The sequence below is a fragment of the Dipodomys merriami genome, unplaced genomic scaffold (assembly GCF_024711535.1).
Source record: "Dipodomys merriami isolate MVZ:Mamm:240054 unplaced genomic scaffold, mDipMer1.0.p SCAF_1, whole genome shotgun sequence".
In the NCBI taxonomy this organism is placed as follows: domain Eukaryota; kingdom Metazoa; phylum Chordata; class Mammalia; order Rodentia; family Heteromyidae; genus Dipodomys; species Dipodomys merriami.
Window position 1 is genome coordinate 125,810,001 of NW_027202270.1, and position 14,140 is coordinate 125,824,140.

The following is a 14,140-nucleotide window of genomic DNA, read 5'->3' on the forward strand; positions in this document are numbered from 1 at the left end:
GATGTAGGAGCTGCTTTCAATGCATCTTCAACATTCCGTGACCTCACGCAACCATTGTGATCCATGTGGGTAGACCTGGCAACGACAGAGGCCTCTTCGTGTCTTTTGTGGTCATCTTTTCTCATATGTCCACTGGGGCCAAGCCCAGGCTTGGCTGTGAGTGCTCAGGTGCTGTGGGGAGGCCTCTCAGTGACAGCGTATTTCCCTCTGATCAGGATCAAACTCAAGGCCCTTAATCAGGTGACTGTGAAGAGCCGCCATCATGTTCTTCTCTCAAGATGGCTGTGCTTCGGGTACGAAGTATTTCAGTGATGGGTGAAGTCAGTTTTCTTCCACCCAGCTCTTCTTCATTTTTTCTTTCCCCTTTGGAAGAGCATCCTCAACCTTGGAGCAGAAGATCAAAAGCAAAGCATGAGAAACTTATGATCTGTCGCGACAGTTTGTTGCAGCCAAAGCTTTGTTCAATCCAAACTACTGGGCTGCCTAACTTGAAACCACTCAGCCGTCACTCTTATACTCTGCTGGGTTTACAAGTTGTGGAACTGAAGTTCAGTTGCACTTTGCTGTTAAGAGAATCTGGAGGCGTTTCTGTTCCATCTGTGTAAGTTTTCAACACATCAACCGTCAGGTGAGTGACTGGGAGAGCTTAGGGTGGGAGGGAGGTGAAAAATCCCTGCTGCCATTTAGAAGACTGGGGCAGACCTAGAAATGTGTGTAAGAGAGACATAGTTAGAACCATGAACAAAAAGAAACATGTAGCTGGGTGTGGTGCTGCCCACTTGTCATTCTAGCTACTCAGGAGGTAGGGGCGGGATGATTGTACCAGTTCAGGAGAAAGCACGAGACCCTATCTTAAAAATAAAGTGAAATGACTGGCAGAGTGGTTCAAATAGTTGAGCATGAGCCTATGAAGCTCCAGACCTTGAGTTCAAACCCCAGTATCATGCCTCCCTTCAAATGTGTGCACCTGAGATGATATTCCTTTCAGCATTTGTGCTGAGAGATACTTATAGAACATCTACGAGGTTACAAGGTACAAAGAATATTGTAGGGTCAGGGATTACAGACACAATTAAGATAGGGACTTTTCAAGGGTTATGTAATACAAGGTAGAAATTGACATGGTTAGGATCATGAGAAAATATTTTTGGCAGAGGTCCTGTTCACTGAGCTAATTTGGGCTCCTCTCAATCAGCACACATCACTGTTTTGGTGTCTCAATCTCATGATGGTCCCTCAAAAATAACATACCGTAATCTGAGGTGTGGTCAGCTCCAAGGTTGATCAGAAAGACCAAGTTCCAGAGATCCACAGTATATCTGATTGGTGTAGAGGACAAGAAAGCATCATTGAGGGACCCAATCTTTAGGGTCTTTCTCTACCAAGAGTCTGTTTTGCTGCTTCCCCCCCTCCCCCCCCCCCCCATCCTGGGGCTTGAACTCAAGGTGTGGGCACTGTCCCTGAGCCTCTTTGCTAGTTCTCTACCATTTGAGCAACAGTGCCACTTCTGGTTTTTTTTGTGTGTGTGTGTGTGTAGTTTATTGGAGATAAAGAGTCTCATGGACTTTCCTACACAGGCTGGCTTCAAACCATGATTCTCAGATCTCAGCCTCCTGAGTAGCTAGGATTACAGGCATGAGCCACCAATGCTGGGATTTCTTTTGCTTTTAAATAAACTTGAAGTTCCCTTGGTGGGAAGAAATTTGACTTTCCCTGAGCTTCCAGAGCATCTGCCTCACAACTCTTTTCCACGTCCAGTGTGTCCTTAGATCCAGACTAGCAGTGCCTCTGCCCAGTACCATTAGAGTCCCTGCCTCCTAAGTCTCTGATTTACCCTTCAGTATCTGAGGTTGTGTGGAGCTGTCCAAGTGCAGCCTTCAGAGCCTACATTGGGAACCCCCCCATACTCTGTTCCTTCCACCCCCCCCAAGTTATCCTCTTTCAAGGATGCATATTTATTTTATTTTACTTTCTCTGAGACTGGGACTTGATCTTGGTACCTGACAGTTTCACTCACTTGCTAGCATTCTCCAACCAAGTCATGTCTCCAACCCCTCAATTCACTTAAAAACATTACACTGTCTTTTTTTCTCTTTATTTTTTTATTATTTACCTTATTGTTATTATAAAGGTGATATACAGAGGGATTACAATTACATGGGTCAGGTAGAGAGTACATTTCCTTTTGCCCAGATTCACTTTTAACAGAACACGTTTAAGATTCCTCCATGTTGTGACATAAAGTTATAGGAATTTTCCATTCCAATTTAGAGTAATATTTAGTTACAGGAATGAGTCACACTTTGTTTTTCCCTTTACCCACAGAATGACACCTTCTATTTCATCTTATTTTGTAATTATAAATAAAGGTGCTATAAACACACAGGTTTCTCCATGAACATAAGCTCTCACAACTTGTGAGTGAAGAGCTTGCATAGGATTGATAGGTCATATGATAGTGGAGGTTTAACCTTAGGGGAATTGTCAAGTGATTTCCTGTTTTGAATTGCTAGTGAGAATGTTTTTTGTTTTTTGTTTTTTTTGGTCGGCTGTGGGGGCTTGAACTCTGGGCCTGGGCGCTGTCCCTCAGCTCTTCAGCTCAAGGCGAGCGCTCTACCACTTGAGCTACAGTGCCACTTCCGGTTTTCTGGTGGTTTAGTGGAGATAGGAGTCTCACGGTCTCTCCTGCCCGGGCTGGCTTTGAACCTCGATCCTCGGATCTCAGCCTCCTGAGTAGCTAGGATTATAGGCGTGAGCCACCAGCGCCCAGCTAGTGAGAATGTTTTGAGTATCAGTTGCTCCACATTCTGGGAAAAATTTAGTACTGCCCATTTCTATTTCTGTTTTGTCCTTCTATTAAATGTATAGTGATATTTCATGGTGGTTTTAATTCACATTTCCCTAATGATTAATAATGTGGAACACCATCTTGTAAGCTTATTTATCATTCCTATGTCTTTGCTGGTCATACACATCTTTTGCCTTTTTTTTTCTTTTTTTCTCTCACTTGAACTCAGGTCTTGAACTCAGGGCACCTTTGCTTAGCTTTCTTGCTTAGCTTGTGCTCTACCATTTGAACTGTGCCACCAGTCTGGCATTGGTCTGGTTAATTGGAAATAGAGTCTTAAGGACTTTTCTGCTGGGATTGGCTTTGGACCATGATCCTTATATCCAAACTTCCTGAGTAGCTTGGATTATCAGTATGAGCTATGGGTACCTGGCTGTCTCTTGCTTGTTTTAAGTTGGTTATTTATTTTCTTATTGAAGAGTTTTGAGAATTCTTGATATGTTGTGGTTATAAGTCCTTTGTCAGAAATATGACTTGAAAATATTATCTGGAAATTGTCTTCTTATTCTCTTAACAGTTACATCTTTCACAGAGAAAAGATTTTTAATGAAGTCAAACTTTGTTAAAATTTTTAAAAAATTAATATTTTCTAGGAGGAAGGATGAACAAATGCAGACATGATGCTCAGTAGACTTATGTGGAAAATGAACTATGCAACTTGTGAGCAGGGATGGGAGGGAAAAACTGGGGGAAAGCAAAGGAAGGGGTGACATTGTCCAAAAAGAAATGCATTCATTACCTGACTTATGAAACAGTAACCTCTCTGTACATTTTAATAATAACAATAAAATATTATAAAAATTAAATTTTTATGGATCATGTTTTTGGGGTCATATCACAGGCTTTTAACTCAAGGTCACACAGTTTTTTCTCCTATGTTTTATTCTTTTAGCTTTTACGTTTAATTATATGATTAATTTCAAACTCTGTGGTACTGGGATTTGAACTCAGGACACTGTGCTTATTAGGATTTGCCACTCCAGCTACTTTCTGTGTTTTTTTTATTTTTTATATAGGGTCTCTTTACACTCCTATTTACATTTCTTGTGTAATTGAATGACACGCACATGCCACTGTATCCAGCTTTTCATTTATTGAGATGGAGTCTTTTTTTGTTGTTGTTGGTCGTGGGGCTTGAACTTTGGGCCTGGATGCTGTCCCTCAGCTCTTCAGCTCAAAGCTAGCGCTCTACCACTTGAGCCACAGCGCCACTTCTGGCTTTTTCTGCTTATGTGGTGCTGAGGACTCAAACTCAGGGTCTCATGCATGCAAGGCAAGCACTCTACACTGAGCCACCTTCCCAGCTCCTGAGATGGAGTCTTGTAGACACCCCTTACCCAAGGCAGGCCTTGGACCACTCTCCTCCAGATCTCAGCCTCTTCAGAAGCTAGGATTTCAGGTATGAACTACTGTATCCAGTGTAAAAGTTTTTAAAAAAAATTATGGGAAAGTATGTATAATATTTTAACCTTCACATTGTACGATCTAGTTGTGTTAAATATATTCATAATATCATATAATATTACATCATTTATTTCCAGATTTTTTTCTATAATCTTTTTTTGGGGGGGGGGTCGGTCATGGGCCTGTACTCTGGGTCTGGACGCTGTCCTTCAGCTCTTCAGCTTAAGGCTAGCACTCTACCACTTGAGCCACAGCGCCACTTCCAGCTTTTTTCTTTTTGCTTATGTGGTGCTGAGGAATCGAACCCAGGGCCTCATGCATGCAAGGCAAGTGCTCTACCACTGAGCCACCTTCCCAGCCCCAATAATCTGTCTTGAGTTAAATATCTGAGTTGAGGTTTAGGTTGGAGATTCATGTGTTTTGCCTGTGATCATTTCTGTTAGCACATTTATTGAAGAGACTGTTCTTTTTCCATTTGTCTTTCCACCACTTTCTTTCATTAATCATTGAATTTGTGTCCCATTGGTGTTACTGTTCAGAAACCATATAACCAGCAGGTAGTATTGTCCCATATGATTAAACTGCTGTACTTTTGAGCTATAGTTACTGAGATAAGCTGGGAGGGGTGCTGAGGCACTTACCTTGACTCTACAATCCATACAGCAGGGGCAAAAAAAAAAAAAAAAAGAGAAGAGGAACTTGGCTTTGATTTGAAATGAATTAAAGAATGTCCTCTGGGGCAGTGTATGGGTGTCAGATACCAAGAGAAAGATCCATCTTTATCACCAACCTTCCTGCTATAGTGAAGTTCCTTCTAATAGTGAGATTCAAGGTAGAAGGGACCCTTAATATCTGTAAATTACTTTTTTTTTTTTTTGGGTCCGGTTGTGGGGCCTGAACTCTGGGCCTGGGCACTGTCCCTCAGCTCTTCAGCTCAAGGCTAGCGCTCCAGCACTTGAGCCACAGCACCACTTCCAGCTTTTTTCCTTTTGCTTATGTGTTGCTGAGGAATCGAACCCAGGGCCTCAGGCATGCAAGGCAAGCGCTTCTACCACTGAGCCAACTTCCCAGCCCCTGTAAATTACCTTTTATACAGTCCTTAAAATACCAGGCACTGTCCCATGGGCTTTTTGTTTTGTTTTGTTTTGTTGGTCATGGGGCTTGAACTCTGGGCATGGGCGCTGTCCCTCAGCTCTTCAGCTAAGGCTAGTGCTCTACCACTTGAGCCACAGTGCCGCATCTGGTTTTCTAGTGGTTTATTGGAGGTAAGAGTCTCATGGACTTTCCTGCCCAGGCTGGCTTTGAACCGTGATCCTCAGGTCTCAGCCTCCTAAGTAGATAGGATTATAGGCATGAGCCACTGGCACCTGGCCCACTGCTTATTGGTATATAAGTAAAGTTTTGTTGAAACACAGTCATGATGGTTTTGTTCTATGGCTGATTTCTAAATAGAGTTAAACATCTGTTATAAAGCCAAAACCATTTCCTGTCTGGCTCTTTAAGGAATAATATTTGATGGTCATGAGCATAAGATGATTATTAAGGGTCCAAGTTCAAGTGAGAGAATGGAGAACAAAAGAACAAGGAAAGGAAGTTGGTAGAAACCAAATTAGGAAGTAGAAAGAAGCAGAGCTGGTTGCTAATGGCTCACACCTGTAATCCTAGCTACTCAGGAGGTTAATATCTGAAGACTGAGGCTCAAAGTCAGTGGAGGCGGCAAGTCTGTGAGATTCTTATCTCCAATTAACTACCAGAAAACTAGAAGTGGCCCTGTGGCTCAAAGTAATAGAGCACTAGCAAAAGAAGCTCAGGGACAGTGCACAAGTGGTAGAGTGTTAGCCTTGAGTGAAAAAGCTCAGGGACATTGCCCAGGCCCTGAATTCAAGCCCCACAACGGACCATCCCCCCCAAAATAAGCAAAAGATGAGAAAACATACATAGTCAGAATAGGTCAAAAGATGATCGCGCTGTTCAGAAAGAAAATGAAGGGACAGAGGCAGTATTTTTTTTGGGGGGGGGATGGACAGAAGGTGACAGCACCATCTTTGTGTGTCTTGCAATCAGACAGAGATGTGATGTCCAATAAACCACACACTGGATTTCAAAGGCTGAGTATAAAAGTAAAACATTTCAATTTAGGATATGGATTGTATGTTAAAATGCAAATTTTTGATCTGTGAGGTTAGGAACGTTATTAGTTTCATGTATTTGCTTTTTATATGAATCTATAATAAAAATCTCTGTGTGTGTGTGTGTGTGTGTGTGTGTGTGTGTGTGTGTGTGTGTTGCTGGGGACTGAACCCAGGGCTTTGCACATGCTAGGCAAGTACTGTACCACTGAGCTACATCCCCACCCTTTACTACAAAATTTTAAAGTACCTATGTGGGCAGCATTGTTCCAGGCCTTGGTGAGCAGCCCCCATAATTATGAAGCACTATGTTGCCCACTGTATATTACAGAGCTTTAACCAACAAGTTAATAAAGGCAGCCACTCTAAATTTCCATATATAATTGTTGACTTCAGTAATGTTTGAGCCCTAAAATATTTAAATTTCCTACACATAAGCATTTCCCTTTAAAAGGAGCATTTCAAGCCAGTGGCTTAAATCTATAATTCTAGCTACTCTGGAGGCTGAGATCTGAGGATTGAGGTTTTTGTTCCATTCTCAACTTTGAAACCACGTTGACAATGAAGGCAGTGAGCATCATTGCATTATCACAGTTGGGATGAAACTGAGGGGTCTCTCTGTCCCCCTCCCCCCCTCCCTCCTGTATTATTTCTGCCATGAAGCTGGGAACAGTGTAGATCATGCTTATAATGAGGCTGCATGTCATAGGCTAAATCTCTTTGGAACCTGTAGTTTCTCACTTAGCAATGCCATATTGCTGTGTCAGGGCAGGAGCTTCATCTCAGCCAGTGTCATGGAAGAGACTCTACATTCACAGCTTTTGCCCAAGTTACAGAAATATAATAGTAAACACTGGATCACAGAAACTCAGGTATCCAAGAAGTTCCATGGATAGGAAACGGCAGAGCCAGAATCTGAACTCAGGAAGTCTAACTCCAAAGCTTGTGATCCTACACTTTCCAACCTCATTGGTTATGGGTTAGGAGACTGGCCTCAAGAACAGCCTTTGGAAGAGCCATGGCATCAGCTGACCTGAACTCCCATGCCCACATATGTGCACTAAACAGCCCAGGCAAAGCTTCTTCAGCACAAGTTCCTAAATTGTAGTTCAGAATAACTTAGTGTCTCAGGTCTAATCCCAGACCTGTGAAAGCTGAACTCTGTGATTTAAGAAATGTTATAAAAATATAATGATTTTCCAAGAAAATCATTACTTCACAAAATGATTTAAGATCTAACTTGGACTTTGGCCTTCTGTGTAACTATGGATACAGAGGGGAAAGGAGGGTATAGGAGGGTCTAATTAAACCACCTGATCTCTGGGCTCCTTAGGTAGTACCAATAGTTGCAAGCCTGCAGATTGCTTGAGCCTCTGGCTCATCTCAGACAATGGGATGAGCTCTGCTGCAGAGGGCAGACATTGCTGCCTCTGAAGGGTAAGTTGTGGAAGACCACATGACTGATTCTCTCCTTCTTCCTCCTTTTAGCCCTTCAGTGTTATGATGTACCCAGCTGGTCCAGGATCTGGTGACTCCCCAGAGGGCTTCCCTGAACAACCAAGGCTCCAGCCACAAATTGGAAATCATACAGCTCAGACACTGGGTACTAATGTTGGGTGTATTATAGTCCTCCTTCAGAGCATGGTTAGAGCAGATTTGGGGAGGGGTTGGGAAAGAGAGATTCAAAGAGGTCATTGGTTAGCACAGAGGTGATGAAACTAGCTCTTTATTTGGTGGCATACACTCTGTTCAGAACAATTACTGGATCCTACTTAGGTGCCTAGGCTACTAGACAGATACCTTGAGATAAAGAAACCACAAGACTTGGTCCCTGGCCTTGTGAAGCTTCCTTCTTCCTTCTCTTTCGCCTTTCCTCCACCCATCTCTTCCCTCCACCACTTCCTTCCCTCCACCCCACTACCACCCCTTCCTTCCTTCCTGTCCCCCCTCCCCTCTTGGGAATAGGATTACATCACCACCTCCCCTCCTCCCATATTAAAGAAAAGAGCGCCATCTTTGCTGAAGGAGACATCTTAGGTGCAGAAGCCAGGAAGGACTCAGTCTGTGACTTGGAATCTAAACTGGGAAGGCAGTAAAGGCAGGAAGTGGGGTGGGATGGAGGAGAGAGAAGGGCCAACTCTAGAAATCAGGGTTAAGAGAGGCTTTGGAGAAAACCCCAGCCCTTCGTAGTACAGAAGGGAAACTGAGGGTGGGGCAGAGGCAGATGGCGCCTGAAGCAAGAGCAAAACTGTGATCTCGGAATAATTCTACAGGGGCCTCCAGCGAAGCCCTCCATTTTAAGCCCGGGCTTCGGGGACCTCTAGGAGCCGGGATGCCCGTTTCCCTGGAAGTTGACTCCTCCCACCCGGCATCTGAGTGCCCAATGAAATTGTTATTGAGAAGAGGAGGCGGGAACACGCGAGGCGCGTGGTCCGGCGTGGGGGCGGGTCCTGGGCGGCGTGAGGCGGGTCCTCAGCGACGTGGGGGCGGGGCCTAGGCGGCGCGGGCGGGGGCGGGGCCGAGCTGAGGGAGACCTGGCGGTGGCAGTGGCGGTGGTAGCGGCGCGGGCGGCCAGCCATGATCCCGTCGTTCCTGTGTCACCTGCTGCATCTGGCCGCGCGCCTTTTCCGCGCCCTCGCAGGTACCGGCCTCGCGTCCTGTCGGGCGGGAGCCGGGGCCTACTCCTGCGGGGCTCCGAGGGGCTTGAGGTAGCGAGCGGAGCGCCAGGCCTCACGACCACCGCCCCCGGCGGTGCCAAGGTGTGGGAGGCGGGCCTCGACTCGGCCTCGGAGCCGTCCTGGCCTCTCCAGGCTCCGGCTGGCCGGCGGCTCTCGTGGGTGGCCGCTGCTGAGGCTGTGGTCTGGTGACGTGGAGCCACGGTTAACGTGGACGGGGGCTGGGAAGGCGCGGCCCTCCCTGGTCGAGGAGCTGCAGAGGTCCTGAGGCTGGTGGAGCCGCTTCCCCGGGGTCGGGGGCGTTGGCCGCCCGGGCGAGAGCCCGAATTCTCTGCGGGTAGCGGCGGGGCCGCCCTGGGAGGGGGCGGGAGGCGGGCTGAAGTCTTTGTCGCACCCACCTTTCACAGGCTTCTCCCAACTCATTGTCCTCTCACGAAGCCTGAAATGGATGCGCAAAAGCTAGAGAGCCGTTTAAACCTCAGCATTGGAGCATGGGGGGGGGGGGGCGGGGGCGGGGAGAGAGGTGGTGGGGTGGGTAGCGGACCGGGGAGGCTTTAGAGACATTGGCAGGGTTACCCCTGCCCCTTTCCTCCGCTTGTTCCTGGTCTTTGAAGTCCTGGGGCTATCATGCGACCCTCAGTTCCTCTGATAGCCCTTCTGCAGCTTAGAGAGCAAGCCCAAAACGACTTTGAGAAATAGAAGTTCAGCAGCATTTGGGGCCTTCTTTTTTCTTTCTTTGTGGGTAATTGATAGTAGAAGTTTCATTACATATGTGCATTCACAGGTATACATATATGTATATATGTACGAATATTATATATGTATATAACACGTATACATATTATACTGTATATATTATATATGTTTTTGCTCTGGCCAGCCTCCAGCTTTGATCCTCCATGTCTCTGTCTACCGAATAGCAAGATTATAGAAATCAGCTGCTCAGATGAAATATGCCCAGCTCACATAAAATAATTTTTCTCTTTTGTTTTGTCTACCACAAAATTTAAAGCTTCAGGAGGGCAAGGTCTTGCCCCTTTTGTTCACTATCTAGTGCTAACATACTGCTTAGTAGTAAAGTCTTCAATAAATTCAAGAATGTTTGTGTGTCTCAGCAATGTTTGTCTCAAGAATGGGAGAGCTTGTCAGTCATTATTTTTAGAGCACTAAGCATATTTCTTTTTTGATTTTTGCTGGTACTGGAGTTTGAACTCAAAGTCTTGCGCTTCCCCAACTTGTTAGGCTGGGCTTCACCACTTGAATTGTATCTCCAGCCCTGCCTTTTGCTAGTAATTTTGGATATAAACTAATGAACTTTTCTGCCAGAACTGGCTTTGAACTATGGTTCCCTGGACCTCTGCCTCCTGATTAGGTATCTGGCAAGCATATTTAACAACAATGCTATGGTGTCTTGAGATCCTTATGGAGTGTCCACAGTTCCATTGTGGAAGGTTAGTCTTAAGTGATTGGCATACACTAGTCCAGAGATTTCTCCTCAGTACAGTTGGTAGGTGTCTTAGAGGAAGCTCCTTCCCCACCCACACATTAAAATTCCTCTTATATTAACCTTAAGGGTTTTTTTTTTGTTTGTTTTTTGTTTTTTGTTTTGGCCAGTTCTGGGGTTTGAACTCAGGGCCAGGGCACTGTTCCTGGGCTTCTTTTTGCTCAAGGCTAGCATTCAACCACTTGAGTCACAATAGTACCACTCCCAGCTTTTTCTGTTTATGTAGTGCTGAGGAATTGAACCTAGAGTTTCATGTATGCTAGGCAAGCACTCTACCACTAAGCCACATTCCCAGTCCAATCTTAAAGTGTTTAAGATTAAAAGTCGTTCTGCTTTTGAAACACAAGCCATTACCAGTAACAAAATCTTCTGAATATGAAGCAATGAACCAAAGGACCTTGGCTATCTGGAATAAGTAGAAGATGTTTCAAGGGGCAGATAAGTAGCAAGCTTCTGAGACTAAAGCCAGCAGTCCAGCCCATGGGTTCAGAGCAAGGTCTCTGCATGTCATTTCAGACCACATTGTTTGTTGTGAATCTGCTCTGTGCATTATAGAGTGTTCAGCAACATCCCTGCCCTCTAACCAGTAGGTAGATGCCAGTAGCATTGCCATAGTTGTGACCTCAAATGCTTATGGGTACGACCAAATGTCCTCTAGAGGCAAAATTTATCCCCATCCCATCCAGTTGAAAAACCAGTGGTTTAGAAGGGCATAAATTCACATAGGCCATAAAGTATTTGAACCTTCACTAGTTGACCCATTTTGAAATTTTTCTTGCCAGGTGCTGGTACCTCACACCTATAATTGTAGCTACTCAGGAGTCTAAGACCCAGAGACTGAGATTCCAAGCCAGCCTAGACAGAAAAGTCCTTGAAACTTATCTCCAAAAAGACCAGCTAGAGGCATAGATTAAATGGTAGAATGCTACCTGAGCAATCCTGAGGCCCTGAGTTAGTGTTTATTCCTTTAAAAAAATTATCAGTTAAAATACTTTTAAACAACTAAGGAATAATAATGTCAACAAGTATGATGACATATGCCTATAATTCCTAGCATTGGAGAGGCTGAGGTAGGAAGATGGTAAGTTCTAGGCCAGCCTGGCTACATAGTAGCAAAAAAAAAAAAAGTTGATTGTGGTTCAAAATCATGCATGTAAACAAGTGATTTATAGTGTGCATGTAGAAGGGACTAAACAAATTACTGTGCTCAGGATTTCAGAGCTGTAGTTTTAGAGATTTTCTTGTGGGTTGACTGTCGTTTGTGGCTGCTGTAGTAAAGAGATGACAGCTGTCAGTTATTGGCTCCTCCTAATTTATAGCGTCTGATGTATTGGGGGATGGGAAATCAGGTAATGAAATGTGAGAAAATTGAGAAGAGGCCTTTTGCTAAGATGTAAATTGTACAGATTTCAAGATTGTCTAGGAGTTTTTCTTCTGGAATTCCTTCATAAATTGAGGGATCATCAGGTGCACTGGTGGCTTACGACTGTAATCCTGGTTACTCAGGAACCTGAGATCTGAGGATCATAGTTCAAAGCTAGGCCAAGCAGAAGAGTTTATGATACTCTTATCTCCAGTTACCCATCAAAAAGCAGTAAGTAGAGCTGTGACTCAAGTGGCACTAGCCTTGAGCAAAAAAGCTAGGGATAGCTCTCAGGCCCTGAGTTCAAGCCCTAGGACCAGCAAAATAAATAAATTAATATTAATTAAGGGATCTGTGGATCTAGAAAACCCTTGGAGATTATGTTTAACCTTCTCGTGTCCATTTTATGTCTGTCTAAGGGCATTGTCCAAAGACAGTTCTGTTCATTTTAGTGCAAGCTCCTAACTCACCATGCTGACTCATACTTGTGTTAGTTGTAATGCAGTTTTAGAACCAGGGAATTGATCTTAGTAGTGTTAACCTCCAGATACAAGGGGTATGGTTATGTGTACCTGTGTCCTAGATAGTTGGGACAGCCATTTTTTTTCCCTTTATGCACTGACATTCTCAGGATCCTACCATGTAAATTCACAAATAGTTGTAAAGTGAAAGTGTTAGGACAGTACCCAGCACATAGCATTTGCAGTGGAGGTGATATTGCAGGCATCAAGGTAGGCACGCTCCATGATGACACATTGATGAGTGGTATGGATGTGATTCGTATCTAGCTGGGAGAATAATGTGGGGTGGGTGATACTGTCTTTTTATAACCTGATATTTTGGCTTTCCTCCTAGATGCTTTCTTTACATGTCGAAAAAATGCCTTTTTGGCGAAGAGCTCGTCCCCCCAGGTAGAGGGCAAGTTTACCATGGCCCCTCCGGGGCCTGACCAGGAGGAGTGTGAGGGCTTGCTACAGCAGTGGCGAGAAGAAGGGGCAAGCCAGGTGCTCCCAACTGCGAGTGAGGGTCCCCTTGATGATAAAGGGCTGGCCCAGAGCAGTCTGGCACTCCTGATGGATACGCCTGGAGAGCAGGATGCCACTTCAGAGGACAAGTGGCCCAGCAGGCAGCTGAGTGACCTGCGGGCAGCAGAGAACCCAGAGCAGCAGCCTTTCCCTGAGCTGCTAGGAGAGGAGCAAGTGCCAGAGGTTGCAGGGCCCATGTGGGCAGCTGTTCCCATGCAGACGGGGCCCCAGTATGCTGACTGTGCTGTCCTCCCCATGGGTGCTGTGGCTGCAGAGCAATGGGAAGAGGACCCGGCAGTGGTGGCCTGGAGCATAGCACCAGAGCCTCTGCCCCAGGAAGAGAATCCCATCTGGCCCTTTGAGGGCCTGGGACAGTTGCAACCTCCCCCCATGGAAATACCCTACCATGGTGAGTTAGCTGTGAGTTAGTCAGGGTGGCAGGTTGTCTGGGACAGGAGCCACTGGTGGGGAGCTCTGCTGCTGCAGACTGAGACTAGCAGTGTCAGATCTAGAGGGGCCTTGAAGACTTTCTAGCCCTTTGACTTACAGATGAAATAACCAGTGAGGTAGTGCAGAGAGGTAGGGTTCAGGTCTAGCATCACACAGCTAGGTAGTTCTCTTGGGAGAACAAAGACCCAACTCTAGCTCCCCATACTGTCATTTCTCTGAGGTTTCTTGGCTTTTGTGGGAGGAGGGATGGAAGGGTGTCAGGACCTCCACATGGCCTGAAGCAGAATAACTCCACTTTTGTGTTCCATATTGAGAGTCCATTAGTTTGAGTAATATTCTGTGCTCAAATAAGTTTGAAACCCACCTTGCTGTAACCAGATATAATGGTTAAAAATCCCACAAAGCTTAAGTTACTCTAAAAATATTTTAAACTTCAGGAAACTGTTAATCACACCAGCTAATAATTTTCCAGAGACTCATGGATAGCTACTAAGCAAAAGGTTGTCAGTGTTTAAGAATTTTTGAATGTCTACTAGGTGGTTATTGGGGATGCAGCAGTAAATAGGTCAAGAATATCTCCAGCTCTGAGGAGCTTAGTCTAGTCTGAAGATTGTTGCTCAGATAAACACAGAGAAATGGTGACAGGAGAGAGGAACTTAAGTCAAAATATTATGGAGTTGGGTGGAGATGGTTTGGCCTCTCAATAACCTGTACTTGTCATGGAATTTTTCCCTTCAATCCT

The 14,140-nt window shown here is 45.1% G+C and overlaps 1 protein-coding gene across 5 annotated transcripts in view; it reads left to right on the forward strand.

Annotated features, from left to right (window-relative positions):
- The window catches only part of Angel1 (angel homolog 1), a 49,926-nt gene that overhangs the window by 17,972 nt on the left and 17,814 nt on the right, over window positions 1-14,140 (forward strand). For 2 of the 5 annotated variants that reach the window (XM_070029136.1, XM_070029157.1), the window contains exons 2-3: window positions 7,870-7,984; window positions 12,779-13,357. In XM_070029136.1, the coding sequence (XP_069885237.1) occupies window positions 7,870-7,984; window positions 12,779-13,357 (694 nt within the window). The other 3 variants (XM_070029146.1, XM_070029167.1, XM_070029175.1) reach the window with 3 other exon arrangements.